The sequence below is a fragment of the Oncorhynchus nerka genome, linkage group LG28 (genome assembly GCF_034236695.1).
Source record: "Oncorhynchus nerka isolate Pitt River linkage group LG28, Oner_Uvic_2.0, whole genome shotgun sequence".
NCBI classification, from domain to species: domain Eukaryota; kingdom Metazoa; phylum Chordata; class Actinopteri; order Salmoniformes; family Salmonidae; genus Oncorhynchus; species Oncorhynchus nerka.
In genome coordinates this window covers 84,133,921-84,158,539 of record NC_088423.1, presented here as the reverse complement: position 1 = coordinate 84,158,539, position 24,619 = coordinate 84,133,921, and the positions used below count along the sequence as shown (strand labels likewise).

General features: G+C 42.6%; 1 protein-coding gene across 2 annotated transcripts in view; it reads right to left on the bottom strand.

Annotated features, from left to right (window-relative positions):
• The window catches only part of esrp2 (epithelial splicing regulatory protein 2), a 29,544-nt gene extending 12,333 nt beyond the window's left edge, over positions 1–17,211 (bottom strand). For both annotated transcript variants that reach the window (XM_065013199.1, XM_065013200.1), the window contains exons 1-13: positions 17,038–17,211; positions 16,714–16,865; positions 16,123–16,251; positions 9,210–9,323; positions 6,120–6,234; positions 5,933–6,034; positions 5,505–5,559; positions 4,849–4,959; positions 4,561–4,693; positions 4,278–4,320; positions 3,391–3,692; positions 2,285–2,512; positions 1,901–2,099 (exon numbers count right to left, since the gene is read on the bottom strand). In XM_065013199.1, coding sequence (XP_064869271.1) covers positions 1,901–2,099; positions 2,285–2,512; positions 3,391–3,692; positions 4,278–4,320; positions 4,561–4,693; positions 4,849–4,959; positions 5,505–5,559; positions 5,933–6,034; positions 6,120–6,234; positions 9,210–9,323; positions 16,123–16,251; positions 16,714–16,845 — 1,663 coding nt within the window. In that variant the 5' untranslated portion in view covers positions 16,846–16,865; positions 17,038–17,211. The remainder of the gene's footprint in view (positions 1–1,900; positions 2,100–2,284; positions 2,513–3,390; positions 3,693–4,277; positions 4,321–4,560; positions 4,694–4,848; positions 4,960–5,504; positions 5,560–5,932; positions 6,035–6,119; positions 6,235–9,209; positions 9,324–16,122; positions 16,252–16,713; positions 16,866–17,037) is intronic.
• Between the last annotated feature and the right edge of the window lie 7,408 nt (positions 17,212–24,619).

Below are 24,619 nucleotides of genomic sequence, written 5' to 3'. Positions count from 1 at the left end.
GTGAGATTACAGTTGTCAAACATGAGGTTGAATAAATGGAAACAAAGTTGACAGCAAACAAACAGCCATTTGAGCAACTGCTCTCAAAGTGTGTCCATCAGAATTCACAACAGCCAATAGCCACACCAAGAGTGTGCACTGCCTTCTAGTGATATGATAAGCAGGAATCTAATCTCTATAGCAACAGGGCACTAATAGAACAAAGTACACTGGGATAGATATACACATGGTTAAAGTGGGTGTGTCTGCAAACAAACCCGTCAGTGTTTTAATGTGTTACAACTAATATGGAGTGCATAATTACTACAGCTAACCCTGCCTGTGTAATACACTGCTCAAAAAGATAAAGGGAACACTAAAATAACACATCCTACATCTGAATGAATGATATATTTTTATTGAATACTTTTTTCTTTACATAGTTGAATGTGCTGACAACAAAATCACACAAATATTATCAATGGAAATCAAATTTATCAACACATGGAGGTCTGGATTTGGAGTCACACTCAAAATTAAAGTGGAAAACCACACTACAGGCTGATCCAACTTTGATGTAATGTCCTTAAAACAAGTCAAAATGAGGCTCAGTAGTGTGTGTGGCCTCCACGTGCCTGTATGACCTCCCTACAACGCCTGGACATGCTCCTGATGAGGTGGCAGATGGTCTCCTGAGGGATCTCCTCCCAGACCTGGACACACTCCAGCCATATGAGGTCTAGCATTGTCTTGCATTAGGAGGAACCCAGGGCCAACTGCACCAGCATATGGTCTCACAAGGGGTCTGAGGATCTCATCTCGGTACCTAATGGCAGTCAGGCTACCTCTGGCGAGCACATGGAGGGCTGTGCGGCCCCCCAAAGAAATGCCACCCCACACCATGACTGACCCATCGCCAAACCGGTCATGCTGGAGGATGTTGCAGGCAGCAGAACGTCCTCCACGGCGTTTCCAGACGTTTCCTTTCATCTGTGAAGAGCACGGGGCGCCAGTGTCGAATTTGCCAATCTTGGTGTTCTCTGGCAAATGCCAAACGTCCTGCACGGCGTTGAGCTGTAAGCACAACCCCCACCTGTGGACGTCGGGCCATCATACCACCCTCATGGAGTCTGTTTCTGACCGTTTGAGCAGGCACATTTATGGCCTGCTGGAGGTCATTTTGCAGGGCTCTGGCAGTGCTCCTGCTCCTCCTTGTACAAAGGTGGAGATAGCGGTCCTGCTGCTGGGTTGTTGCCCTCCTACGGCCTCCTCCACGTCTCCTGATGTACTGGCCTGTCTCCTGGTAGCGCCTCCATGCTCTGGACACTACGCTAACAGACACAGCAAACCTTCTTGCCACAGCTCCCATTGATGTTCCATCCTGGATGAGCTGCACTACCTGAGCCACTTGTGTGGGTTGTAGACTCCGTCTCATGCTACCACTAGAGTGAAAGCACCGCCGGCATTCAAAAGTGACCAAAACATCAGCCAGGAAGCATAGAAACTGAGAAGTGGTCTGTAGTCACCACCTGCAGAACCACTCCTTTATTGGGGGTGTCTTGCTAATTGCCTATAATTTCCACCTGTTGTCTATTCCATTTGCACAACAGCATGTGACATTTATTGTCAATCAGTGTTGCTTCCTAAGTGGACAGTTTGATTTCACCGAAGTGTGATTGACTTGGAGTTACATTGTGTTGTTTAAGTGTTCCATTTATTTGTTTTGAGCAGTGTATGTTCCCTAAACAAACCATTAAAAAAAGGCATAACATTGACTGAAACATGCTTGTTTATTATTAAAACGGACATTTCTGAAAGCTACTTGTCCTGTTGTTCTTGCTACATATTCTCCTGTTTACGTGATATGTTCTGAAACATCAATGGGACATGCAGTGATTCAGATGGTCTATTATGGACTTACAGGGTAGTTTGCAGGGTGGAGGGGACAGGCCGCTGCGGTTCAGTGTTCCTCCCATCAGGACGAAGCTCATCTCCTCAGTAGAACACTGGAACACCTCCACATAGCGGTCCTTCATCATCTTCTTGTGGCACTTCTGGGCCACCATGAACGCCCTGTCAGCTGACCTCATCTGAATGAAGGCGTCACCTGAGGGACGACCCTGGAGGAGGAGGAGGTTAGAGATGAGTGATGCTCTGATGGAAGGGTTAGGGTGGGAACTTTGGTCACATCTCAATAGTGTAGAGATGCTTCCGAATCCTCGGCTTGTACCCATCACTTCATCTACACTAAGTATTTACTATAAGACGGGGGAAAGTACCATGGCGTGTGTGTAACAACCAGTACCTGTTGGTTGAGCACCATATGAACTCCATGTGGTTTAATATCAATAGTGTGTTCTCCCATGAACTCCAGTATATCCTCTATAGCAGCGGTGTAGGGTAGACCTCGCAAACGGACACAGTCCCGCGTGCTGCCAGTCGCCAGGTAGGGGGGCGTGGCCAAGACCGGCATGGGGACCATGGAAGAGGGCAGCGTGGAGATCAGAGGGGTGGACATGTAACGGTTCAGGACCTAACAGAGGGCAGAGGTCAAAGGGTCAGACGACAAAGTCGGCACCGACTTCATTATATTGCTGTGTTTCTGTGGTGTTGAGTCATGTTGACATTCATTTACAAGAGGCTTTGATATAATAGTCAAACAAACAACTCCTGTGTCACGACACGAGTACCATCCTCCAGCAAACTGACTCATGGGGACCGCATTCTATGCCGTGTCACGTATAGCCCTTCAACTTTAGTCATGTCTTACACTGTAAACACAATAGTCATTGCACAACAAATTAGATAACTGGTTAAATATGGAGAAAGAGGTTCATCGCCAGTAGTCCTCCTTTCTAAAGAAATGATCTCAAGTGACAGGCAGTGCCTAGAACACTGTACCTGTTGGACCTCAACTGTCTTTAAAACGCTCTATGCATCTCTACCTCACAGTGACGGTCTACTATAACGTAACTGTTGCACCTTGGCTGCAGTACAAGGGTGCAACAGGTATGGTATTGATGCATCTCTGATAGTAGGTTAAGTAGTAAAGAAACCCCATTGAGTCCCTAGATGCCATACCTGTTGGACCTCTGCTGCAGTGCTTCTGAACAGCTCTACGTTCTTCTACACCTATAAACAGTGACTGTGATGTGTTTTACCTGTTGGACCTCTGCTGCAGTGCTTCTGAACAGCTCTACATTCTACTACACTGAACCTGTGTGAACAGCTCTACCTCATAGTGACTGTATACTACACCTATAAACAGTGACTGTGATGTGTTTTACCTGTTGGACCTCTGCTGCAGTGCTTCTGAACAGCTCTACATTCTACTACACTGAACCTGTGTGAACAGCTCTACCTCATAGTGACTGTATACTACACCTATAAACAGTGACTGATGTGTTTTACCTGTTGGGCCTCTGCTGCAGTGCTTCTGAACAGCTCAATGTATCTCTTGCCCAGGATCTGCTTGTGTTTCTTCAGGGCGTTCAGAGCGTACTCTTCACAGGAGAACAGGACGAAGGCGTCGCCTGTGGGCCGCCCGTCAGGGTACTTTACGAAGAGTAGGCCATCGCTGGCGTCCGTCACGGGGCTGTCGGCCCCCAGGAAGGTCAACACGTCCTGGGGAGAGGCGGTGAAGGGAAGACCCCTCATCCTGATGATCACCTGGTTCTCCTTGGACAGGAACTGGGCCACCTCGTTGGATGTGCCTACAGTCACACAGAGGGAGAGGAAACAGAGTTAGCTATAAGTGAGAAGACCTTTAGCTAATTACTTGGTCCCTTTAACATGCACATTATTGTTGCTTATTGCCACTAATAAATAAAATGATAAAATGCATTACATCACTTTAAATTACAATAGTAGACATTAAAACAAGAGCAGTGAGTCAGAGTCTAGGGCAAACAGTATCTGCTGAAAGTCCAATGTCTTGACAAATATTAGAGATCTCCAGTCGACTGGCTAGAGTCCACAGACAGACGCTAGTCTCTCCCCTGCTCTCTCTCCTGTATCAGCTCTGCTCTTTGTCTATTCACGCCCCCTTTGTATGGCCCTGAGCTGGGCCTTTCACTGGCCGCCGGGAGGATGAGGTGAGAAACTGTCAGCCAGGGGTAAAGTTACCTTCCTCCAACTAGCCTCTGAGGGGTGAGGGTGAGGCCCACAAAGCACCTTTCATTCCCCCAGGATAAGCCAGGCAACTGGAGCGGTACAGGGCGGAGGAACAGGGAAAGCCCCTCTAGTCAAGGGAAAAGAGGGAAGGAGGAAAAGGGGGTGGGGGGGGGGTGAAATCTGACCTCCAGCGATCTTGAGGAATTCCTCTCCTGTGGCTTTGTATACCTGTGAGGATGAGAGGAGACTTTTAGCAACTCCAAATGGCCTTTCATCTGACCAGTGCAACATGCATTGTGCTACAGTTGGAAAGCATGACACTTTTTTCCTCTGTAACAGTATTGGCTGCATAGCTGATGCTGTAACGGTATTGGATCCATTAGTGAAGCAACAGCATTAGTATGGCTGTGTTAGATGTAGGGGCTGCTGTGTTAGATGTAGGGGCTGCTGTGTTATACGGATGCTGACCTCAATGTATCTGCTGCCCATGTGGTGTTTGTGTCTCTCCAGGGCCAGGTCTCTGTGCTCCTGGTTGATGAACCGAACCAGGGCTTCACCATTCCTCCTGCCCTGGGCGTTCAGACAGAGGGCCACACCACCCCTGAAATACACAGGGAGAGGTTGGAGGAAAGGTCAGAACAATTTGACCCGTTATGGAGGCGAAGCTGCATGTACAACATCCTGTGGGTATTAGTCGCCAATTCTCAGTGGAACCGTGGCTTAATCACGACACACAGTCATGTTTTGGTAACATACTTGGCGATGTTGAGGCCCTTGAAGAAGCGGGCGATGTCCTGGTCAGAGGATTGCCATGGCAACCCCCTGGCTCTGATCACTGTCTCACTGTCCACTGGCTCGGTCTTACTGCTGCAGGGGACAAACCAGGGGGGCACAGTCAACATGGGGAACGGTGTTTAACAGTTACACACTAAACTCAATGCTGTATGAGACAGAGAAAGTCATGTTCAGAAACTCTTGAAGACAATGTAAATGGACTTGAATAGTACTTCTATATTGTTAAAAACCAAAGTGTTTCAGTAAGTTGTCTTCGTCAGAGAGAGACATGGTAAAAATTGGGACTTTGCAGTTTAACAGTCTACTTCACACTACTCTAACACGGAAACACACATGCCAGGGGTTGTCAGGGCAATGGGTATTGGACACCATAGTGGGATTTGTGTGGTGCTATTGGATAGCCAGTTAAGTACTTAATGGCAAAGTTGGAGTGGTTTAATGACACGCTTGTGGTTTCCCTTGTTGCTGTAATCAATGCTACGAGCCTGGCTCTGAACATGGGAGGGACGGTTGGTTAGGCTTCAACTGCAGAAAACAACAGGTTTAGTATAGAGACGTGGCCACACAACCTGGTTGAGTGAGGTTACATAAAGTCGATGCACTGAGAATATACATACCATGCTCCCGATTCAAGCTTGTACTTCACAGCTTCAAAGCATGAGAATTTGTGGTCTGCAAGAGATTTAAACACTAATTTACAATATGGATCAAACTTATATCCACATTTACAATCAAAAGGACCATACTGATAAAAAAATAACTTCACATTAGGCTTGACATTGGATCCGCCAACAGAAGCCAATCAACTTCACTTATATTCAGACTGAACAATACAACAAATGTTGTTTTTAAGTGTTGCTCCATGATGCCAGGTTGTTTCATGCTCAACAGGTCTGGTCTGCCAGCCTGCAACTTCAGCAGCATTCCTGTTAGCCACCTAACGTAGAGAGATTGACAGGGCTGTGGGGTGGCCAGGTGGGACTGGCACAGACAGAGAGCGGGGGGAAATGCAATAGCAAAAGAGGAGAGAGATGTATAGACTTACTGTATGGCTCAGCCAGGATGTGCAGGGAGAGCTGGACCAGACACCTCACCTCCTTCAGCCCCATCACCTGCTCTGACAGGGGAAGTTCTGGGATGCACACATCTACACACATGTAAGGATGTTTTATCAGTCGTTTATATAAGTACTAGGAACAAATGAGATTACATTTCATCTGACTCTGACTTACATTCTAGCATAGAGTGCAGTGTTAGGTCCTGGACCTGTCCAGCATTGGGACAACATTTGTGAAACTCTTTCCTCACATCCACAAAGGAGTAGAAACACTCCGGAAGGACCAGGTTCTGAAACAGACACACAACAGGTAGGTCAGTCATTAGTCCATTCAACATTCACTGAATAGTAGCGTACTGTGTAGACAGACCTCATGAAAAGAAGAGATAATAGGAGTGATGCAATGAAGAAGGGAGCCAGGAATAGGTGGCATAAAGACGTGATGAGATAAAGCAGGGAAAAAAATATGACATGAAGCCATCTACGGATGATTGTGTGGATAGCTAGCATTCCTGTGCAGAATATGATGTTACTGCTCAACACAAGCACAGGAGAAATACTGCTAACTGTGACCCAGGAATTACAACTTACACGTGGCTAAAAGGTCAAATGTAAAGAACATACACAAACAAATACCAGACTCATTATCTGAACTGAATTATAGCATTGTGCCTACTTCACCTGAACAAAGTCCAAGAGACTGATTAACATAATACCTTTTCCATGTATGTATGTATGTATGTATGTATGTATGTATAACACACGACCGTTCAAAAGTTTGGGGTCACTTAGAAATGTCAAGTGTTTTTAAAGCACATTTTTTGTCCATTAAAATAACAAATTGATCAGAAATACAGTGTAGACATTGTTAACGTTGGAAATGACTATTGTAGCTGGAAATGTCTGTTTCTAAAACTAGACACTAATGCACTTGTCCTCTTGCCCAGTTGTGCACCGGGGCCTCCCACTTTTTATATTCTGGTTAGGGCCAGTTTGTGCTATTCTGTCAAGGGAGTAGTACACAGCGTTGTACGAGATCTTCAGTATATTATTTTTCTGAGAAAGGAAGGCTATTCCATGTGAGAAATTGCCAAGAAACTGATGAGTCTCAGAAGAAAGTACTTTGACTGGCTCAAATGGCCAGAAACAACGAACCCACAAATGCTGATGCTCCAGATACCCATCTAGTCTAAAGAAGGCCAGTTTTATTGCTTCTTTAAATCAGAACAACAGTTTTCAGCTGTGCTAACATAATTGCAAAATGGTTTTCTAATAATCGAATTAGCCTTTTAAAAATAAACTTGGATTAGCTAACACAACGTGCCATTGGAACACAGGAGTGATGGTTGCTGATAATGGGCCTCTGTACGCCTAAGAAGATATTCCTTTTTTCCCCAGCCATTTCCAGCTACAATAGTCATTTACAACATTAAAAATGTCTACACTGCATTTCTGATCAATTTCATTTTATTAGACAAAATTAGACAAAAAAAGGCGCTTTTCTTTTAAAAAAAAAACAAGGAAATTTAAGTGCCCCCAAACGTTTGAACAGTACTGTGTGTGTGTGTATGCATGTATGTATGATACAGTTGAAGTCAGAAGTTTACATACACCTTAGCCAAATACATTTAAACTCAGTTTCACAACTCCTGACATTTAATCCTGGTAAAAATGTTCCATCTTAAGTCAGTTTGGATCACAACTTTATTTTAAGAATGTGAAATGTCAGAATAATTGGAAAGAATAATTTATTTCTGCTTTTATTTCTTTCATCACATTCCCAGTGGGTCAGAAGTTTACATAAACTCAATTAGTATTTGGTAGCATTGCCTTTAAGCTGTTTAACTTGGGTCAAATGTTTTGAGTAGCCTTCCACAAGCTTCCCACAATAAGTTGTGAATTATGGCCCATTCCTGCTGACAGAGCTGGTGTAACTGAGTCAGGTTTGTAGGCCTCCTTGCTCGAACACGCTTTTTCAGTTCTGCACACAAATTTTCTATAGGATTGCGGTCAGGGCTTTGTGATGGCCACTCCAATACCTTGACTTTGTTGTCCTTAAGCCATTTTGCCACAACTTTGGAAGTATGCTTGGGGTCATTGTCTATTTGGAAGAACCATTTGCGACCAAGCTTGAACTTCCTGAGTTATGTCTTGAGATGTTGCTTCAATATATCCACCTAATTTTCCTCCCTCATGATGCCATCTATTTTGTGAAGTGCACCAGTCCCTCCTGCAGCAAAGCACCCCCACGTTTCACAGTTGGGATGGTTTTCTTTGGCTTGCAAGCTTCCCCTTTTTCCTCCAAACATAACAATGGTTATTATGGCCAAACAGTTCTATTTTTGTTTCATCAGACCAGAGGACATTTCTCCGAAAAGAATGATCTTTGTCCCCAAGTGCAGTTGCAAACAGTAGTCTGATGTTTTTTACGGTGGTTTTGGAACAGTGGCTTCTTCCTTGCTGAGCAGCCTCGTTTAACTATGGATATAGATACTTTTGTACCAGTTTCCTCCAGCATCTTCACAAGGTCCTTTGCTGTTGTTCTAGGATTGATTTGCACTTTTCGCACCAAAGTACGTTCATATCTAGGAGACAAAACGCGTCTCCTTCCTGAGCGGTTTGACGGCTGCGTTGTCCCATGGTGTTTATACTTGCGTACTATTGTTTGTACAAATGAATGTGGTACCTTCAGGCGTTTGGAAATTGCTCCCAAGGATGAACCAGACTTGTGAAGGTCTACAATTTATTTTTCTGACATCTTGGCTGATTTTTGATTTTCCTATGATGTCAAGCAAAGAGGCACTGAGTTGGAAGGTAGGCCTTGAAATACATCCACAGGTACACCTCCAATTGACTCAAATGATGTCAATTAGCCTTTCACAAGCTTCTTAAGCCATGACAATTTTCTGAAATTTTCAAAGTTGTTTAAAGTCACAGTCAACTTAGTGCATATAAACTTCTGACCCACTGGAATTGTGATAGTGAATTATAAGTGAAATTATTTGTCTGTAAACAATTGTAAAAATTACTTGCGTCATGCACAAAGTAGATGTCTTAACTGACTTGCCAAAACTATAGTTGTGGAGTGGTTGAAAAACGAGTTTTAATGACTTCAACCTTAGTGAATGTAAACTTCCGACTTCAACTCTATATGTGGTGGAAATTCCCCTAACTTGGTCAGTAAAATAAGGGCAATTATATTTTCTATCAAAATTGCTACATTTTCCCTAAATGGTAGGTTAGAAAATCAAGGGCCACTCAATACCTTCTTGGAGGCCTCAGGGTGAAGGGCCTGTCGTATGATGAGGGGCCCGTCGACACACAGTGTGTAGGAGCTTCTGCCCAGAGCCTTCAACTCCGCTGAGACAGACTGCTGGAACTGTAGGGAGAGAATGAAGAAAGATACAGGATGAGTTATTGTGAGAACATACAATGAGTCACACACACAACAAAACTAAAGTATGCCTTTACTTTGTTGGTTATCAGCAAAGTAGCTCCCTATGGTCTTTTAGAGATCCAGTGTAAACCACTTGTGCCCAGCAGACAAACATGGGAGTGCCAATGTCACCTCTGAGCAACCACAGAGTAAAACAGTACTGATTAATTATGCTCTGCTGCAGCAAACTGCTAACTACAAAGGTTTATATGCTTGGTTTGTTTTAGAATAATAGTGCTCAGGGAGTTCTCTCCCATAAGAATTAGCACAGTGTTTCTAACCTTTAACACATTAAATAGGCCAAGTCTTTAGACCTACTGGTACGAACAAGTTCCCTGAACAGGTAGGTTTGTGTTTTCTGGGGGAAGAACAGGTAGGGATACGTCCTGAGATTTACCAATGTGAATCGTTTTTTTCCAGGTGTTTTCATAGCAAGGAAGCAGACATGAGGGATTGTGGTGCTAATCAGCACCTGGAACAGGGAGGACCAAGTCACAACCAGACAGGAAAGGGGAAAACAACCAACCCCAGCCAGAGAAACCAGCCGCTGCTTCGCTTCCTATAAAACAATGTTTGCCAATCACTAGGCCCTATAAAAACACTTACCAAGCCCCACAGCAGGGACTCCGAAATAGGTCTGTGTTCAGTAATAATCATTGCATTTAATGGGGCCCATTACTAGCGTTGTGTAAACATTACTGGTGTCTTTTAACAGTCAGACATAACACCTCACCATCACCTCAACCAACAACACTAACCTCACCAATTTGCCAGTTAGTGCTGCCAAATGTATTTCTAGCTAGGCTGGCTTCCTTCTTTGAGGATATAGTTTTGGTATCCTGTCTATTGGGGGAGAGTGGGGAAAGTTGAGCCACCCTTGTTTCTAGGAAACCACACATAAAATGTATCATCTGATCAAATATTGAGGAAGAGGTCGTCATTTTATCGAGTCTGTGAAGGAAGAAACCACATGGAAAAAGTGGTAAGCAAGTTAGGTCCAAAATATATATATTTTCACCAAGTCAATTTAATGTATTGTGTTAAGAGGTTTCATTATGCTTGTGTCTAAACCACAGTAGGTCATTTTAAGATTGTTCTATACATAAGTTGGGGTCTCTAAGTTTCAATATGAGGTCCTAAACCCAGCACAGAAGCCTCTATAACAAATGTGGTAGAGTGTGGTGTACCGCAAGGCAGCTGGCTTAGGCCATTATTGTTTTCACTAATGATATTCCAGTGACCTTTAATAAAGCATGTGTGTCTATGTACACTGACAACGCAACAGTATATACGTCGGCTGCAACAGTAAAATAAATAACTGACACCCTTAACAGAGAGCTCCAGTCTATGGGCTCAAGTGTTTGTTAGGCGTTAAGCTCGTGTTAAAAGACAAAAAAAAGCTATTTTGATTGTGTTGAATTGTGTTTTGGAAATAAAGATGGGAATGGTTTTGAAAAAGGTAGTGGTAATACTTCATTCAGTACAAAGATGTGTAGGTGGCTCAATTTAAGTTGTGCCAAGAAACCACTTTTTGGACAAGTTGTGTTCTCAAAACTGTTTATGAATTCTGATACACAACATCCTGAAATATATATAGATACCTTTGTTAGAAAGAAAACTAGATTTCCCTTGACGGACTGATACTGAAAGTAAAAAATGTCTCAATTTAGTCAACATCAAAATAGGCAACACTTCTCAAATACTCTTTCCATTTCTAATAAACTATTCACCAATTCGTGGTTTGTTTAGCTACTACTTATCACGTTATCTGTCCAGAAGATCTAATGGTCGTTAGTGACTAATTGTGAGTCAGTGAGGCTAATTTCTAGGCAAGTCAGTTAAATGAACAAATTATTTTTTTACAATGGCGGCCTACTGCGGCCAAACCCGGACGACGCTGGGTCATTTATGCACCACCCTATGGGACTGCCAATCATGGCCGAATGTGATACAGCCTGGATTCGAACCAGGGACTGTAGTGACTAGAGGTCGACCGATTAATCGGAATGGCCGATTTCAAGTTTTCATAACAATCGGTAATCTGTATTTTTGGGCGCCGATTTTTCAAAATTTGTATACCTTTATTTAACGAGGCAAGTCAGTTAAGAACACCTTATTTTCAATGACGGCCTAGGAACGGTGGGTTAACTGCTTTGTTCAGGGGCAGAAAGACAGATTTTCACCTTGTCAACTCGGGGGATCCAATCTTGCAACCTAACAGTTAACTAGTCCAACGCTCTAACCACCTGCCTCTCATTGCACTCCACGAGGAGCCTGCCTGTTACGCGAATGCAGTAGAAGCCAAGGTAAGTTGCAAGCGAGCATTAAACTTATCTTATAAAAAACAATAATTCATAATCTAAGTTATAGCATTACTCGTTTATCTAGCGTGTCCTGCATTGCATATAATCGATGCAACGCTGGGGGATGATTTAACAAAAGCGCATTTGCGGAAAAAAGCACAATCGTTGGACGACTGTACCTAACCATAAACACAAATGCCTTTTTTTAAATCAATACACAGAAGTATATATTTTTAAAACTGCATATTTAGCTAAAAGAAATCCAGGTTAGCAGTCAATATTAACCAGGTGAAATTGTGTAATTTCTCTTGCATTCATTGCACGCATAGTCAGGGTATATGCAACAGCTTGGGCAGCCTGGCTCATTGCGAACTAATTTGCCAGAATCTTACGTAATTATGACATAACATTAAAGGTTGGGCAATGTAACAAGAATATTTAGACTTAGGTATGCCACCCGTTAGATAAAATACAAAACGGTTCCGTATTTCACAGATTTTTATTGATGTATTATATTAAAATAAGTGTTCATTCAGTATTGTTGTAATTGTCATTATTACAAATAAATAAATCGGTATCGGCATTAAAATCATATTTCGGGCGACCACCTGGGAGTTCAACTTGAGGGAAATAATTATGTTAATGAGGGGCTCTTATTTCAACTCACTTGCCGTTACCCACAAGCACCATCACACTGGACAAAACAACACTAGGCCCCCTATACCATCATATGCATTGTATTGAGACTACAAAAAAGAGAAGAGTTTTGTTGAACCCTTCCTTGCATCTATTGCCTACAGCTATCTTGAACCTATCACACCCTAAAAGAGATGAGATGTTTGAGTCCTCGTGGTGACCGGGACCAGTATGCTGGGTTGTTGGACAGGTCTGTCTTGCCACGTGGAGCTGTGGGATCCCATGCCACTTCAGGGCCTGGTACGCTACATTTCACCATAGTGTGATAACATCTGGGTTAGGAAAGGACTGATACAGACAGGAAGCTCATTAGCTAAGGTGGGCCGGTCAGATAGGCCCCTAAGACAACTGACTGGCTTTCTCTGAAAAGACTGGCTGCCAAGGATCCAGAGGTCAATGACTCATCATCTGGGAGCCATGACAGATGACACACACTGTATGTCATAGAGGTATCAACAGATACTGTAATGTATCTGGTAACATCTATGCTATAGAACCCAGTCATTTAAGTAGTCCCATAGATAATAGGACAAATATTAGCCAAGGAAAGTCTCGACTGACACAGTTGAGTATGTGACAAAGAGAGGAATAAAACAGCACAAACCGGTTGAGGCGCTGTGGAATTCAAAATTATTCCTCTGTTTCGGGGGGTAGAGCATCATTCTCAGAAGCCATCGGATATTAAACATTCTTCTGTCACCTCAGACACTGACATGCAAATATCTATCACATTTGTTTAGTTACCAAGAACCATCTCCCCACACACGTACAAGCAGGAACAGACCAGGATGTGAAGGTAGTTGTGTTCAACCTAATGCATGGTGGGGTGAGGTGTGGTGTTTGTTAGCTCATGGCTGTTTTCACATCTATGCAGCCTCACCTTGCACAACCAGCAGCAGGATAAGGAATAGAAACAAATGGTTTCAAGGAACTAAGCGACACACCCTTTACTCTATCCTCTCTGCCAAACCAGCATACTATTAGAGCAAACATGTCCAACAGGACAGGCCTAACAAAGGAAACAGGTATTGATAAATATGCCAACACTAGCAGCAAGGCTGTCAGAATAGGAAATGTCAACATGCAACCAATGAGAACGTGCATAGACGGTTACTGTAATATACCTGACCAGCCAACCATTCATTGATTACCATTGGTTTCATTTTCCCCCAATGGGAGGTTCTCTGCTGCACTGTGCCATGGGTGAGTATGAGGTAGGAGTTTACCCTTGAACCTGGCCCCATCTGTGTTTGCTCTGTAGTATAAGCTATAGCTGATGTGTTTGCATAGTGTTGAGGCTGGACCCAAGGAGAGAAGTAGAGCAAGGGCGGTGATGAGGCTCACGATATGGGAGTAGAGAGTACCAGGCAGTACTCATGGCTAGGCCTGTTACAGTCATACCACTGTCCCAAACTTTAGTCATTTTATGACTGACTGTGGAGATTAGATGTTTACAATGCTGGCTCTGTATAGGATCCTCTGGCTTGTTCTCTACAAGGTACAATGCTGTTGGAGAGCAGGAAGGGAGAAGACCGAGGGAATGTTTTATTGCTGCTGGCACTATCTTTCATTATCTGCTTCTGCTGTGCACCTGCCCCAGTGCCTTCACAACCTGGAACAGGGTGACGCTGCCCCACCTATGAGAGAGACTTAGCAGCACAGAGAGCTGAACACGCTTTGCTCCGGGGTCCCTGGAACACAGCATGTCAGAGCCTGTGTACTATCACTGCACTGATATGAGGCTCTTCACACTCAATACTGGCCCTAATAAGTGAGGGCCTAAGACTGACTGGGGTTCAATAAGTCCAAACCCCAAATGTCTTCCTGATAAACCCATTGATCTGAGAACAGTTAGAGAAACTACAACAGGATTCTGACTTTTTATTTTTATAAACTCAATCTTAGGGAGAGAAACGTGTTGATATGCTGAATCGAAGGCAGGCTACAAGCCCACAAGGAACAGTAGTTATTTAAAGTTCGCCCCGCCCCCCCCCAATGGAAAGGGTGCAGCCCAGCTCTAATCTCTATCGACATTTTTCTCAGACTGAATAAATCTTTCACCAAAGAAAACAAATCTGCATCCTTGGCTTGGCTACTCTGGCCTTATAACATTGACAGGTCCACTGAGAATTGGTCTCTGCTAGGTTAGTTAGCGATTCCTACCTACAACCCCAAAGGCAGTCTCTCGTATGACTCACATTAGCTGAATGTCTCCATTCCTCCACTGACTGCCTGACTTAAATCAATAGAGACAAATAAATCAACTAAACCCGACCAATGGCAAGAGAAAGTGACCTAGCAGACAGAGGTAAGCCAGTATAAAATTGATTTTTCTGGTTAATCTTTAAAGGGTCCACAGACCCACAAAACAAATGAATTGGGATGGCTTGCAGGTATAGAAACTCAAACTAGAGATTACTTCAGCAATCAGCAGTGAGAGCATCTTGCGGTACGGATCTACTCTAAATCTATAGTGTGTCAACAGCAAGAGCACTGTCAAACTCAGGGTCTATATTGCAAAATGTTGTTGAGGAAGGACTGGTCACTTCAACAAACCTGCTTGTTGCATGGGAGAGGACCACAGCATTGAGTCAGACAGTGTCTCTAATCGTAACCCTAAATCACAAGGAGAGTCTGGTAATATGGGGTTTTCAATTATTGAAATACTGCTGGGGGCGGGGATGGGATTTGGTGTAACTACCTACCTACAGAGTGGATGGGATTTGGTGTAACTACCTACCTACAGAGTGGATGGGATTTGGTGTAACTACCTACCTACAGAGTGGATGGGATTTGGTGTAACTACCTACCTACAGAGTGCAATACAAATACTCTCAACACTGCAGGCAGACAGAGCGGTTGAGAAACACGTTTGGCAACATAAGCCCTTCTTTTGTCAAAACATACCAGGAGAGGTGGAACCTGAAAACACTTTTACATCCTGGTCATCATAAACAGGAACAGACTGCCTTATCGCACAACTACCTGGCCTGAGAAAACAGGTGCTGGGCTATGGCAAGGGGTCTCTGTCGCTCCCACACTTTCTCTCTCTCCGTCCTCTCTACCCAGCAGGGGTATTTCTTTGCATTCCCAGGTAAACATTCAGTCTTTCAGATGTCAGCAGCTCGCATCAGTCTGGGACAAGACTAGACCTGCTTGCCTCCCCGTCCCTACCTCAACCCCACGGCAGTCACTGCTTAGCCAAGCAAGCCTACTCAAACCAGCAACTACACTGAGCCGGTCCCAAATGACACCCTATTCTCATAGGGCTCTGGTCAAAAGTAGTGCACTATATGGAATAGGATACCATTTTGGATTGAACTACTCACGGCCTGTCAGAGTTTAATAGGCCAAACAGCAGCCAAACCAAGTGGAATCATTTGTAAAGGTCAGATACCTTTCAGGGGTTTCCATTTGTTGAGAAAAATCGACACACCTTGACATTTACCTAAAGCTTCATCATCAAGCTTCATCCTGTTATCTCCCTCCAGGTGGTTGGTGACACAGACCATTTGAATGCTGTCATTCTTATCATGCATGGTTGTTTTTGTCAGTTAAAGTTCAGCCATTATCATATTAGCGATTAAATGCTTTGTTCAGCATCTTAAGCTTTTCTTTGGAGTCAGGTTTAAAATATTTAAGTCTGAGAATGCAGGAAAGCAAAGGACAAGACTCCAGATTTGAGTCCTAAAATGTTTTAGGGCCTGAACAGGAATCTTCACCAGTAGCCTAATCAGTCTCACCTGTTGCAGAACTTGGTCCAGAGGTTCAACCTTGTAGAGTTCCTCCACAGACAGCCCAGTCTCCTCTTTACTCTGGTCTGTCAACTCCAAAGAGTCGGGCTTCACAAGACGTCTCTGAAGTTTCCCAACCTGTGAACGGAATCGTTGTTTCACCACGGCATGTGCCACCCATTTTAGTTATAAACTACAGAGTACAGTTTGGTAACGCAACTAATTTCCCAAGTCAGCACTAAACATGGCAGGCCAATTTTATGAACTCAGACCATCAAACAAAGCAGTTAATTGTCAACGCACAGTTGCCAATGTCAAGGCGTTGACATATAACCAAAGAGGTATGCTTTCTTTCAACATGTATTTAAAGCATTTCACTGAAGTTAAATCTGACAGGTGTAGGCTACACACCCATGAGACTATCGGTTGGATTAGTTGAGGCCCATGCACACTTAAAACTGTGACCCACAAATATTTACAGAACGCGTACCTTTGTTGATTAATGTCAGCTGTCAAGTTAAAACATGAATCCACTACTTAGGACACAAAAACACTAAAAAGTCAAGAAGAAACCTTTACAACGGGTGAGAAAGTCCGTACCTTTTTCTCAAGTAGATCCACAATTTGCCACACCAAGAGAATTATTTCCCTCTCATCCGAACCCAGTTTACCCCCATTTGCACCAGCTGTTGCCCCAAAGAACACCACCAGAGTATCACTGTGCGAAGCCATCAGGGACCACAAGGGTAAAACTACAATTAAAAGCAAAGATGAAATAAAAATAACACCAGGGTCCACCTTTTTCCAGTGATAAGAGAAGCAAACAAAAGGTCTGGAAATTCAATTGAAGTCAAGTAAACGAATAGGGGGAAAGAAAGATTATTTTCAAGAGGACACGAAAGAGATTTCGACCAAAGACTCTACCTGATCAAGTACTTGAGCGTGTTCTATCCAGAGATACTGGTTTAACTGGTAAAGAAAATTGGAAAACAATCCCTGTTTTCTTTCAAGCGAACTCCATGACAAGCCCAGAATTGTTTTTCTCCCTCGCTATTTTTCTAAGCTACCTGTGTATGATTCAGCCGCTTACTTTCAGTCAAGCTCCCAGGGGAGTTGGCCTATTGGCCGCATGGCAAAGGTGAGGGCGGGACATAGCGCACCAAAATCTATGTAAACTAACCTGATTGGTTTAGCATGTTTGGCGGAAGTAGTAGCAAATAAGAATACGGCTGTTCACACACCTTTGAAGTAGTACAGCACCTAACGCCTCTATCACACCGACAGTGTTCTTGCGATTTGGCACACCAGAAGTAAGGCTACATTCAAAACAAAATCAAACGTTATTTGTCACGTGCTTGGCAAACAACAGCTGTAGACTAACAGTGAAATGCATACTTACGCTCCCTTCCCAACAATGTAGAGAAAAACAGAAAAATAATAACGAGCAATACATAAACAATGAGTAATGATAACTTGGGCACGAGGTACTTGAGATAGATATGTGCTTATAGGTAGGGATAAAGTGACTTGAAAATATAATAAACAATAGCAGCAGCATATGTGATGAGTCAAATGCAGTCTCTCAAAGGGGGTCAATGCAGATAGTCTGGGTAGTTATTTGGTTAACTATTTAGCAGTCTTATGGTATTGGGGTAGAAGCTGTTCAGGGTCCTGTTGGTTCCAGACTTGGTGCATCAGTACTTTGCCTTGCAGCATTGCTTTGCACAGGCAGTTGCAATGCATTCTATGTTCTGTGTGGTGCATAGGTTGGATATATCCAAGGTGTGCATCAAATTGTATGTGTAGACTTAACAGAAATAGTAGCAAAATGGCAATGTTTAACTTTTGTTGAATGCATATCCAGTAAAAATGTTGGATTACATAATGAACAAGTTTAACTGCAGAATTTATTACCCAGCATTGATGCAATGATGGTGTCGGTCCATGTTTTTAAAAGAATATAGGCATTTTAGCTTTTCTTGTGCCAAGTTTGAAAGTGAAACTCTGTTCCAGCACCTAATACAGAAAGTACATGTATGTCCCTGGCTGGTAATGACTAACCATCACCAGGTTTGTCAAGATCCTATTTATTTGCTACATAATCAAATAACATTGTATTTGTCACATGCGCCGAATAGAACCGGTGTAGACTTTACTGTGAAATCCTTACGAGCCCTTTCCCAACAATGCAGACTTAAAAAGTAAGACAAATTGACCATTTTTAAGGAAATAGTAACAAGATAAAATAGCAATAATGAGACTGAAGACAAGGAGTACCGTTACCGAGTCAATGTGCAGGGGTACGAGGTAGTATGTACAGTTGAAGTCGGAAGTTTACATACACTTTAGCCAAATGCATTTAAACTCCATTTTTCATAATTCCTGCCATTTAATACTAGTAACAATTCCCTGTCTTAGGTCAGTTAGGATCACCATTTTATTTTAAGTATGTGAAATGTCAGAATAATGGTAGAGAGAATTATTTATTTCAGCTTTTATTTCAATTCAATTCAAGGGCTTTATTGGCATGGGAAACGTGTTAACATTGCTAAAGCAAGTGAGGTAGATAATATATAAAGTGAATATATAAAGTGAAATAAACAATCAAAATTAACAGTAAACATTACACATACAGAAGTTTCAAAACAATAAAGACATTACAAATGTCATATTATATATATATATACAGTGTTTTAACAATGTACAATTTCTTTCATCACATTCCCAGTGGGTCAGACGTTTACATACACTCAATTAGTATTTGGTAGCATTGCCTTAAATTGTTCAACTTGGGTCAAACATTTTGGGTAGCCTTCCACAATAAGTTGGGTGAATTGTGGCCCATTCCTCCTGACAGAGCTGGTGTAACTGCGTCACGTTTGTAGGCGTCCTTGCTCACACATGCTTTTCAGGTCTGCCCACAAATTTTCTATGGGATTGAGGTCAGGGCTTTGTGATGGCCACTCCAATACCTTGACTTTGTTGTCCTTAAGCCATTTTCGCCACAACTTTGGAAGTATGCTTGGGGTCATTGTCCATTTGGAAGACCCATTTGCGACCAAGCTTCAACTTCCTGACTGATGTCTTGAGATGTTGCTTTAATATATCCACCTAATTTTCCTTCCACATGATGCCATATATTTTGTGAAGTGTACCAGTCCCTTCTGCAGCAAAGCACCCCCACAACACGATGCTGCCATCCCCGTGCTTCACGGTAGGGATGGTGTTCTTCAGCTTGCAAGTCTCCCCCTTTTTCCTCCAAACATAACGATGGTCATTAAGGCCAAACAGTTCTATTTTTGTTTCATCAGACCAGAGGACATTTCTCCAAAAGTACGATCTTTGTCCCCATGTGCAGTTGCAAACCGTAGTCTGGCATTTTTATGGTGGTTTTGGAGCAGTGGCTTCTTCCTTGCTGAGCGGCCTTTCAGGTTATGTCGATATAGGACTCATTTTACTTTGGATATATATTACTTTTGTACCCGTTTCCTCCAGCATCTTCACAAGGTCCTTTGCTGTTGTTCTGGAATTGATTTGCACTTTTCACACCAAAGTACGTTCATCTCTAGGAGACAGAACGTATCTCCTTCCTGAGCGGTTTGACGGCTGCGTGGTCCCATGGTATTTATACTTGCATACTATTGTTTGTACAGATGAATGTGGTACCTTCAGGCGTTTGGAAATTGTTCCCAAGGATGACCCAGATTTGTGAAGGTCTACAATTTATTTTTCTGAGGTCTTGGCTGATTTCTTTTGATTTCCCCATGATGTCAAGCAAAGAGGTACTGAGTTTGAAAGTAGTCCTTGAAATACATCCACAGGTACACCTCCAATTGACTCAAATGATGTAAATTTGCTGATGTAAAGAAGCTTCTAAAGCCATGGCATAATTTTCTGGAATTTTCCAATCTGTTTAAAGGCACAGTCAACCTAGTGCATGTAAACTTCTGACCCACTGGAATTGTGATACAGTGAATTCTAAGTTAAATAATCTGTCTGTAAACAACTGTTGGAAAAAATACTTGTGTCATACACAAAGTAGATGTCCTAACCGTCTTGCCAAAACTATAGTTTGTTAACAAGACAGCGTGTGTGAAAGTGTGTCTATGTGTGTGTGGCGTCAATATGCGTGTGTGTGTGTGTGTGTGTGTGTGTGTGTGTGTGTGTGTGTGTGTGTGTGTGAGTGATTGAGTGATTGAGTGCATGTCGTCGTATGTAGTCTATGTGTGTTGGTGTGTCAGTGTAGTATATGTAAGTGTGTGGGTAGAGTCCAGTGAGTGTGGACAGAGCCAGTGCAACAGAGTCAGTGCAAATAAAAAGGGTGTCAATGCAAATAGTCAGGGTAGCCATTTGATTAACTGTTCAACAGTCTTATGGCTTGGTGGTCGGATCTGTTCAGAGAAACTGGTTGTGTGAGTGACAGCACACCTGTGTGGAAGGACATAAAATAACTCAACGGTAAGTCTTGGGAAAATGTCTCATAAAATGCATTATATTTTCTAAGGTCTATACATACAACATACCAGTGGTGGAAAAAGTACCCAATTGTCATACTTTAGTAAAAGTAAGCATACCTTTAATAGAAAATTACTCAAGTAAAAGAGAAGGTGACCCAGTAAAATTCTACTTGAGTAAAAGTATTTGGGTTTGAATATACTTAAGTATCAAAAGTAAATGTAATTGCTAAAATATACTTAAGTATTGAAAGTAAAAGTTGAGGTATAAATAATTTAACATTTCTTATATTAAGCAAACCAGATGGCACAATTTTCTTGTTTTTTTTATTGACGGATAGCCAGGGCCACACTCCAACACTCAGATATAATTTACAAACAAAGCATTTGTGTTTAATAAGTCCGCCAGATCAAAGGCAATAGGGATAACCGTGGATGTTCTCTTGATGAGTGCATGAATTTGACAATTTTCCCATCCTGCTAAGCATTCAAAATGTAATGAGTACTTTTGGGTTTCACAGAAAATGTATGGAGTAAAAATAACATTATTTTCTTTAGGAATGTAGTGAAGTAAAATGAAAGGCCTATACATACCTCATAGCTAGGCTACAAGAAAAAAAACTCCTGTACATTCCTACAGGTACTTGCCCAGGCACATGGCACACGTCTGCTGCCTCTTGGGAGCCCTGTGAATTGTTCATCCATGGCCTGGTTCCCAGGATGGTGTGTTTTGTTACTCTCTAGGCCCATTCCTTCTGTACTTTAGGTAACTATGGGCTGTACACAATACAAAGGAAAGGACTTTTGTCTCATCACCTCTTTTCACCCTATTGTTTCCCCAAGCCTCAGGAGTGGTGGATCCCTTCACATTGAAATTCTTCTGGTGAAGGTCTTTCCCTCTCTCTCTCTCTCTCTCTCTCTCTCTCTCTCTCTCTCTCTCTCTCTCTCTCAGCCTCCCTCCCATTGAGGGTATGAAACTCAGATGAAAGCTTTTGGGCCCTGCTGTGTCAGAGAAAGTGTGTTAAGACATTATATGGTTGGTGGTTTCCTATATTACAGGGACTGTCATGTATAATGGGACTGTGATGTATAATGGGACTGTCATGTATAATGGGACTGTGATGTATGATGGGACTGTCATGTATAATGGGACTGTGATGTATGATGGGACTGTGATGTATGATGGGACTGTCATGTATAATGGGGCTGTGATGTATGATGGGACTGTCATGTATGAGATGAGAGAGGCCTGTAATTTTCATCATAGGTATACTTAAACTATGACAAACAAAATGAAGAAAAGAAATCCAGAAAATCACATTGTAGGATTTTTTATGAATTTATTTGCAAAATATGGTGGAAAATAAGTATTTGGTCACCTACAAACAAGCAAGATTTCTGGCTCTCACAGACCTGTAACTTCTACTTTAAGAGGCTCCTCTGTCCTCCACTCGTTACCTGTATTAATGGCACCTGTTTGAACTTGTTATCAGTATAAAAGACACCTGTCCGCAACCTCAAACAGTCACACTCCAAACTCCACTATGGCCAAGACCAAAGAGCTGTCAAAGGACACCAGAAACAAAATTGTAGACCTGCACCAGGCTGGGAAGACTGAATCTGCAATAGGTAAGCAGCTTGGTTTGAAGAAATCAACTGTGGGAGCAATTATTAGGAAATGGAAGACATACAAGACCACTGATAATCTCCCTCGATCTGGGGCTCCACGCAAGATCTCACCCTGTGGGGTCAAAATGATCACAAGAACAGTGAGCAAAAATCCCAGAACCACACGGTGGGACCTAGTGAATGACCTGCAGAGAGCTGGGACCAAAGTAACAAAGCCTACCATCAGCAAGGGCATTGAAGATGAAACGTGGCTGGGTCTTTCAGCATGACAATGATCCCAAACACACTGCCCGGGCAACGAAGGAGTGGCTTCGTAAGAAGCATTTCAAGGTCCTGGAGTGGCCTAGCCAGTCTCCAGATCTCAACCCCATAGAAAATCTTTGGAGGGAGTTGAAAGTCTGTGTTGCCCAGCAACAGCCCCAAAACATCACTGCTCTAGAGGAGATCTGCATGGAGGAATGGGCCAAAATACCAGCAACAGTGTGTGAAAACCTTGTGAAGACTTACAGAAAACGTTTGACCTCTGTCATTGTCAACAAAGGGTATATATAGTATTGAGATAAACTTTTGTTATTGACCAAATACTTATTTTCCACCATAATTTGCAAACTTTTGTTATTGACCAAATACTTATTTTCCACCATAATTTGCAAATAAATTCATTAAAAAATCCTACAATGTGATTTTCTGGATTTTTTTTTTCATAGTTGAAGTATACCTATGATGAAAATTACAGGCCTCTCTCATCTTTTTAAGTTGGAGAACTTGCACAATTGGTGGCTGACTAAATACCTTTTTGCCCCACTGTATTTCTCACGTGTTTATATCTACACATAAAGGGAATTGCCATAAGGTCTCCATGTTTTGTGTTTCCTTCAGTGAGTGTTAATGGTGAGAAACTTAAATTCTGAATGAACTTGTCCTTTCTCTCAAGACTAGAGAGACAATCCTACTCTGGCAAGCTGTGACTAGTGGTTTACATGTGTTTGACACCCTGCTAACTTTTTCTCACACACTGACGGTTGTTTCCTCATTTTGCACCACACATTCAGAGCTTAGCAGAGTCCTCTTGCTGATGTGCTCTGCACACATAACTCACGTCACACCATTTACCCACTGTAATTTTCCATAATTACATTGTCACACCGATAACTGTGACTCACAGAAAGTCAAAGAGGAGATGATAATCAGTTTCAAACCTGTTACACCTCGTTTTCAGTGTGCAGTTGATTGTAGCCTATTACACTGCATGCAAGCAACATCAGTGAAGCAAGACATGAGCCAAGGCCATTGGTTAGTTAACAGTCATATGATGTAGGTAAGCCTCAGGCTGTTTCGGCCTCTGTCAGTGTGACACCAGTGGGTTTTAGTCAGCAGCCCAGGCCAGACAAGTTCAGACAAGACAGGAGCACCTGCTGGGGCAGCAGCCAGCACCACCACCCACAGCTGTGATTACTGGAGACAGTGTCACAGTATAATTTTTCACAAATATACAGAGGGTAACGGAGATCACCGCACCCCTTACATTAATATTGTACATACTACAGGAGCAGGTGAAAAACAATTTAAGCAGTGTTGTCCTGTAATTGGGTTGTGTTGACACAAGCTGCCCTGCCCAGCCCTGGAGTGGTCTCCTGCAGTAATTCTTCCATTCAGTGTGTGTGTGTGTGTGTGTGTGTGTGTGTGTGTGTGTGTGTGTGTGTGTGTGTGTGTGTGTGTGTGTGTGTCTGAGTGACAGTGTGACACATTGAATAGAGCCAAGCTTACTGAAGCAGGATGAGACAGAGCCCCGTCTGACTCCCAGCCAAACGCTGCGTGACTCACTCCTTCAGAAGAATACATGCGGAGACACTATGGAGCCTCTTGACGGTCAACACAGATATAAAGCTAATCACATCTTACCTAATATATAGTGAAATTACACCTTAGCGTACATCTTTTAAGTTATATAGAAACTGTGCTATTAAATGGAGAGAGAGGACAATGACTTGTGAATGTGTCAGAATTCCACAGTCATTGGATAATAGGTACACTGCCACCTATTGGACTATAAGGACTGATGGATCATCATTTACAATCAATAGTATGATATTGATGAAAATAAAATGTATCCTATTTGAATAAAATGTTTAACTAGATTTAGCTGACATAGGAAACCCCCTAGCCCAACAAAAACAATGTGGTTTTCTCTCCAATATGACTGTGCCAAAGCGTAGTACACAATTCCTCATTTCGTCAATGGTCAAAGGGGACACAAGGCAGATTTTCATGTTGCAATCTCCGTAGATGAGAGGGAAGTTGAAAGCATGACTCGTGCTGTCGCAGAACAGATGTTTCGTGTAGCCTGGAACGACAGAACTAGAGGATTTATACTTTCTGACTGAAAAAACATTTTGTAACACTTATAATTAAGCAATAAGGCA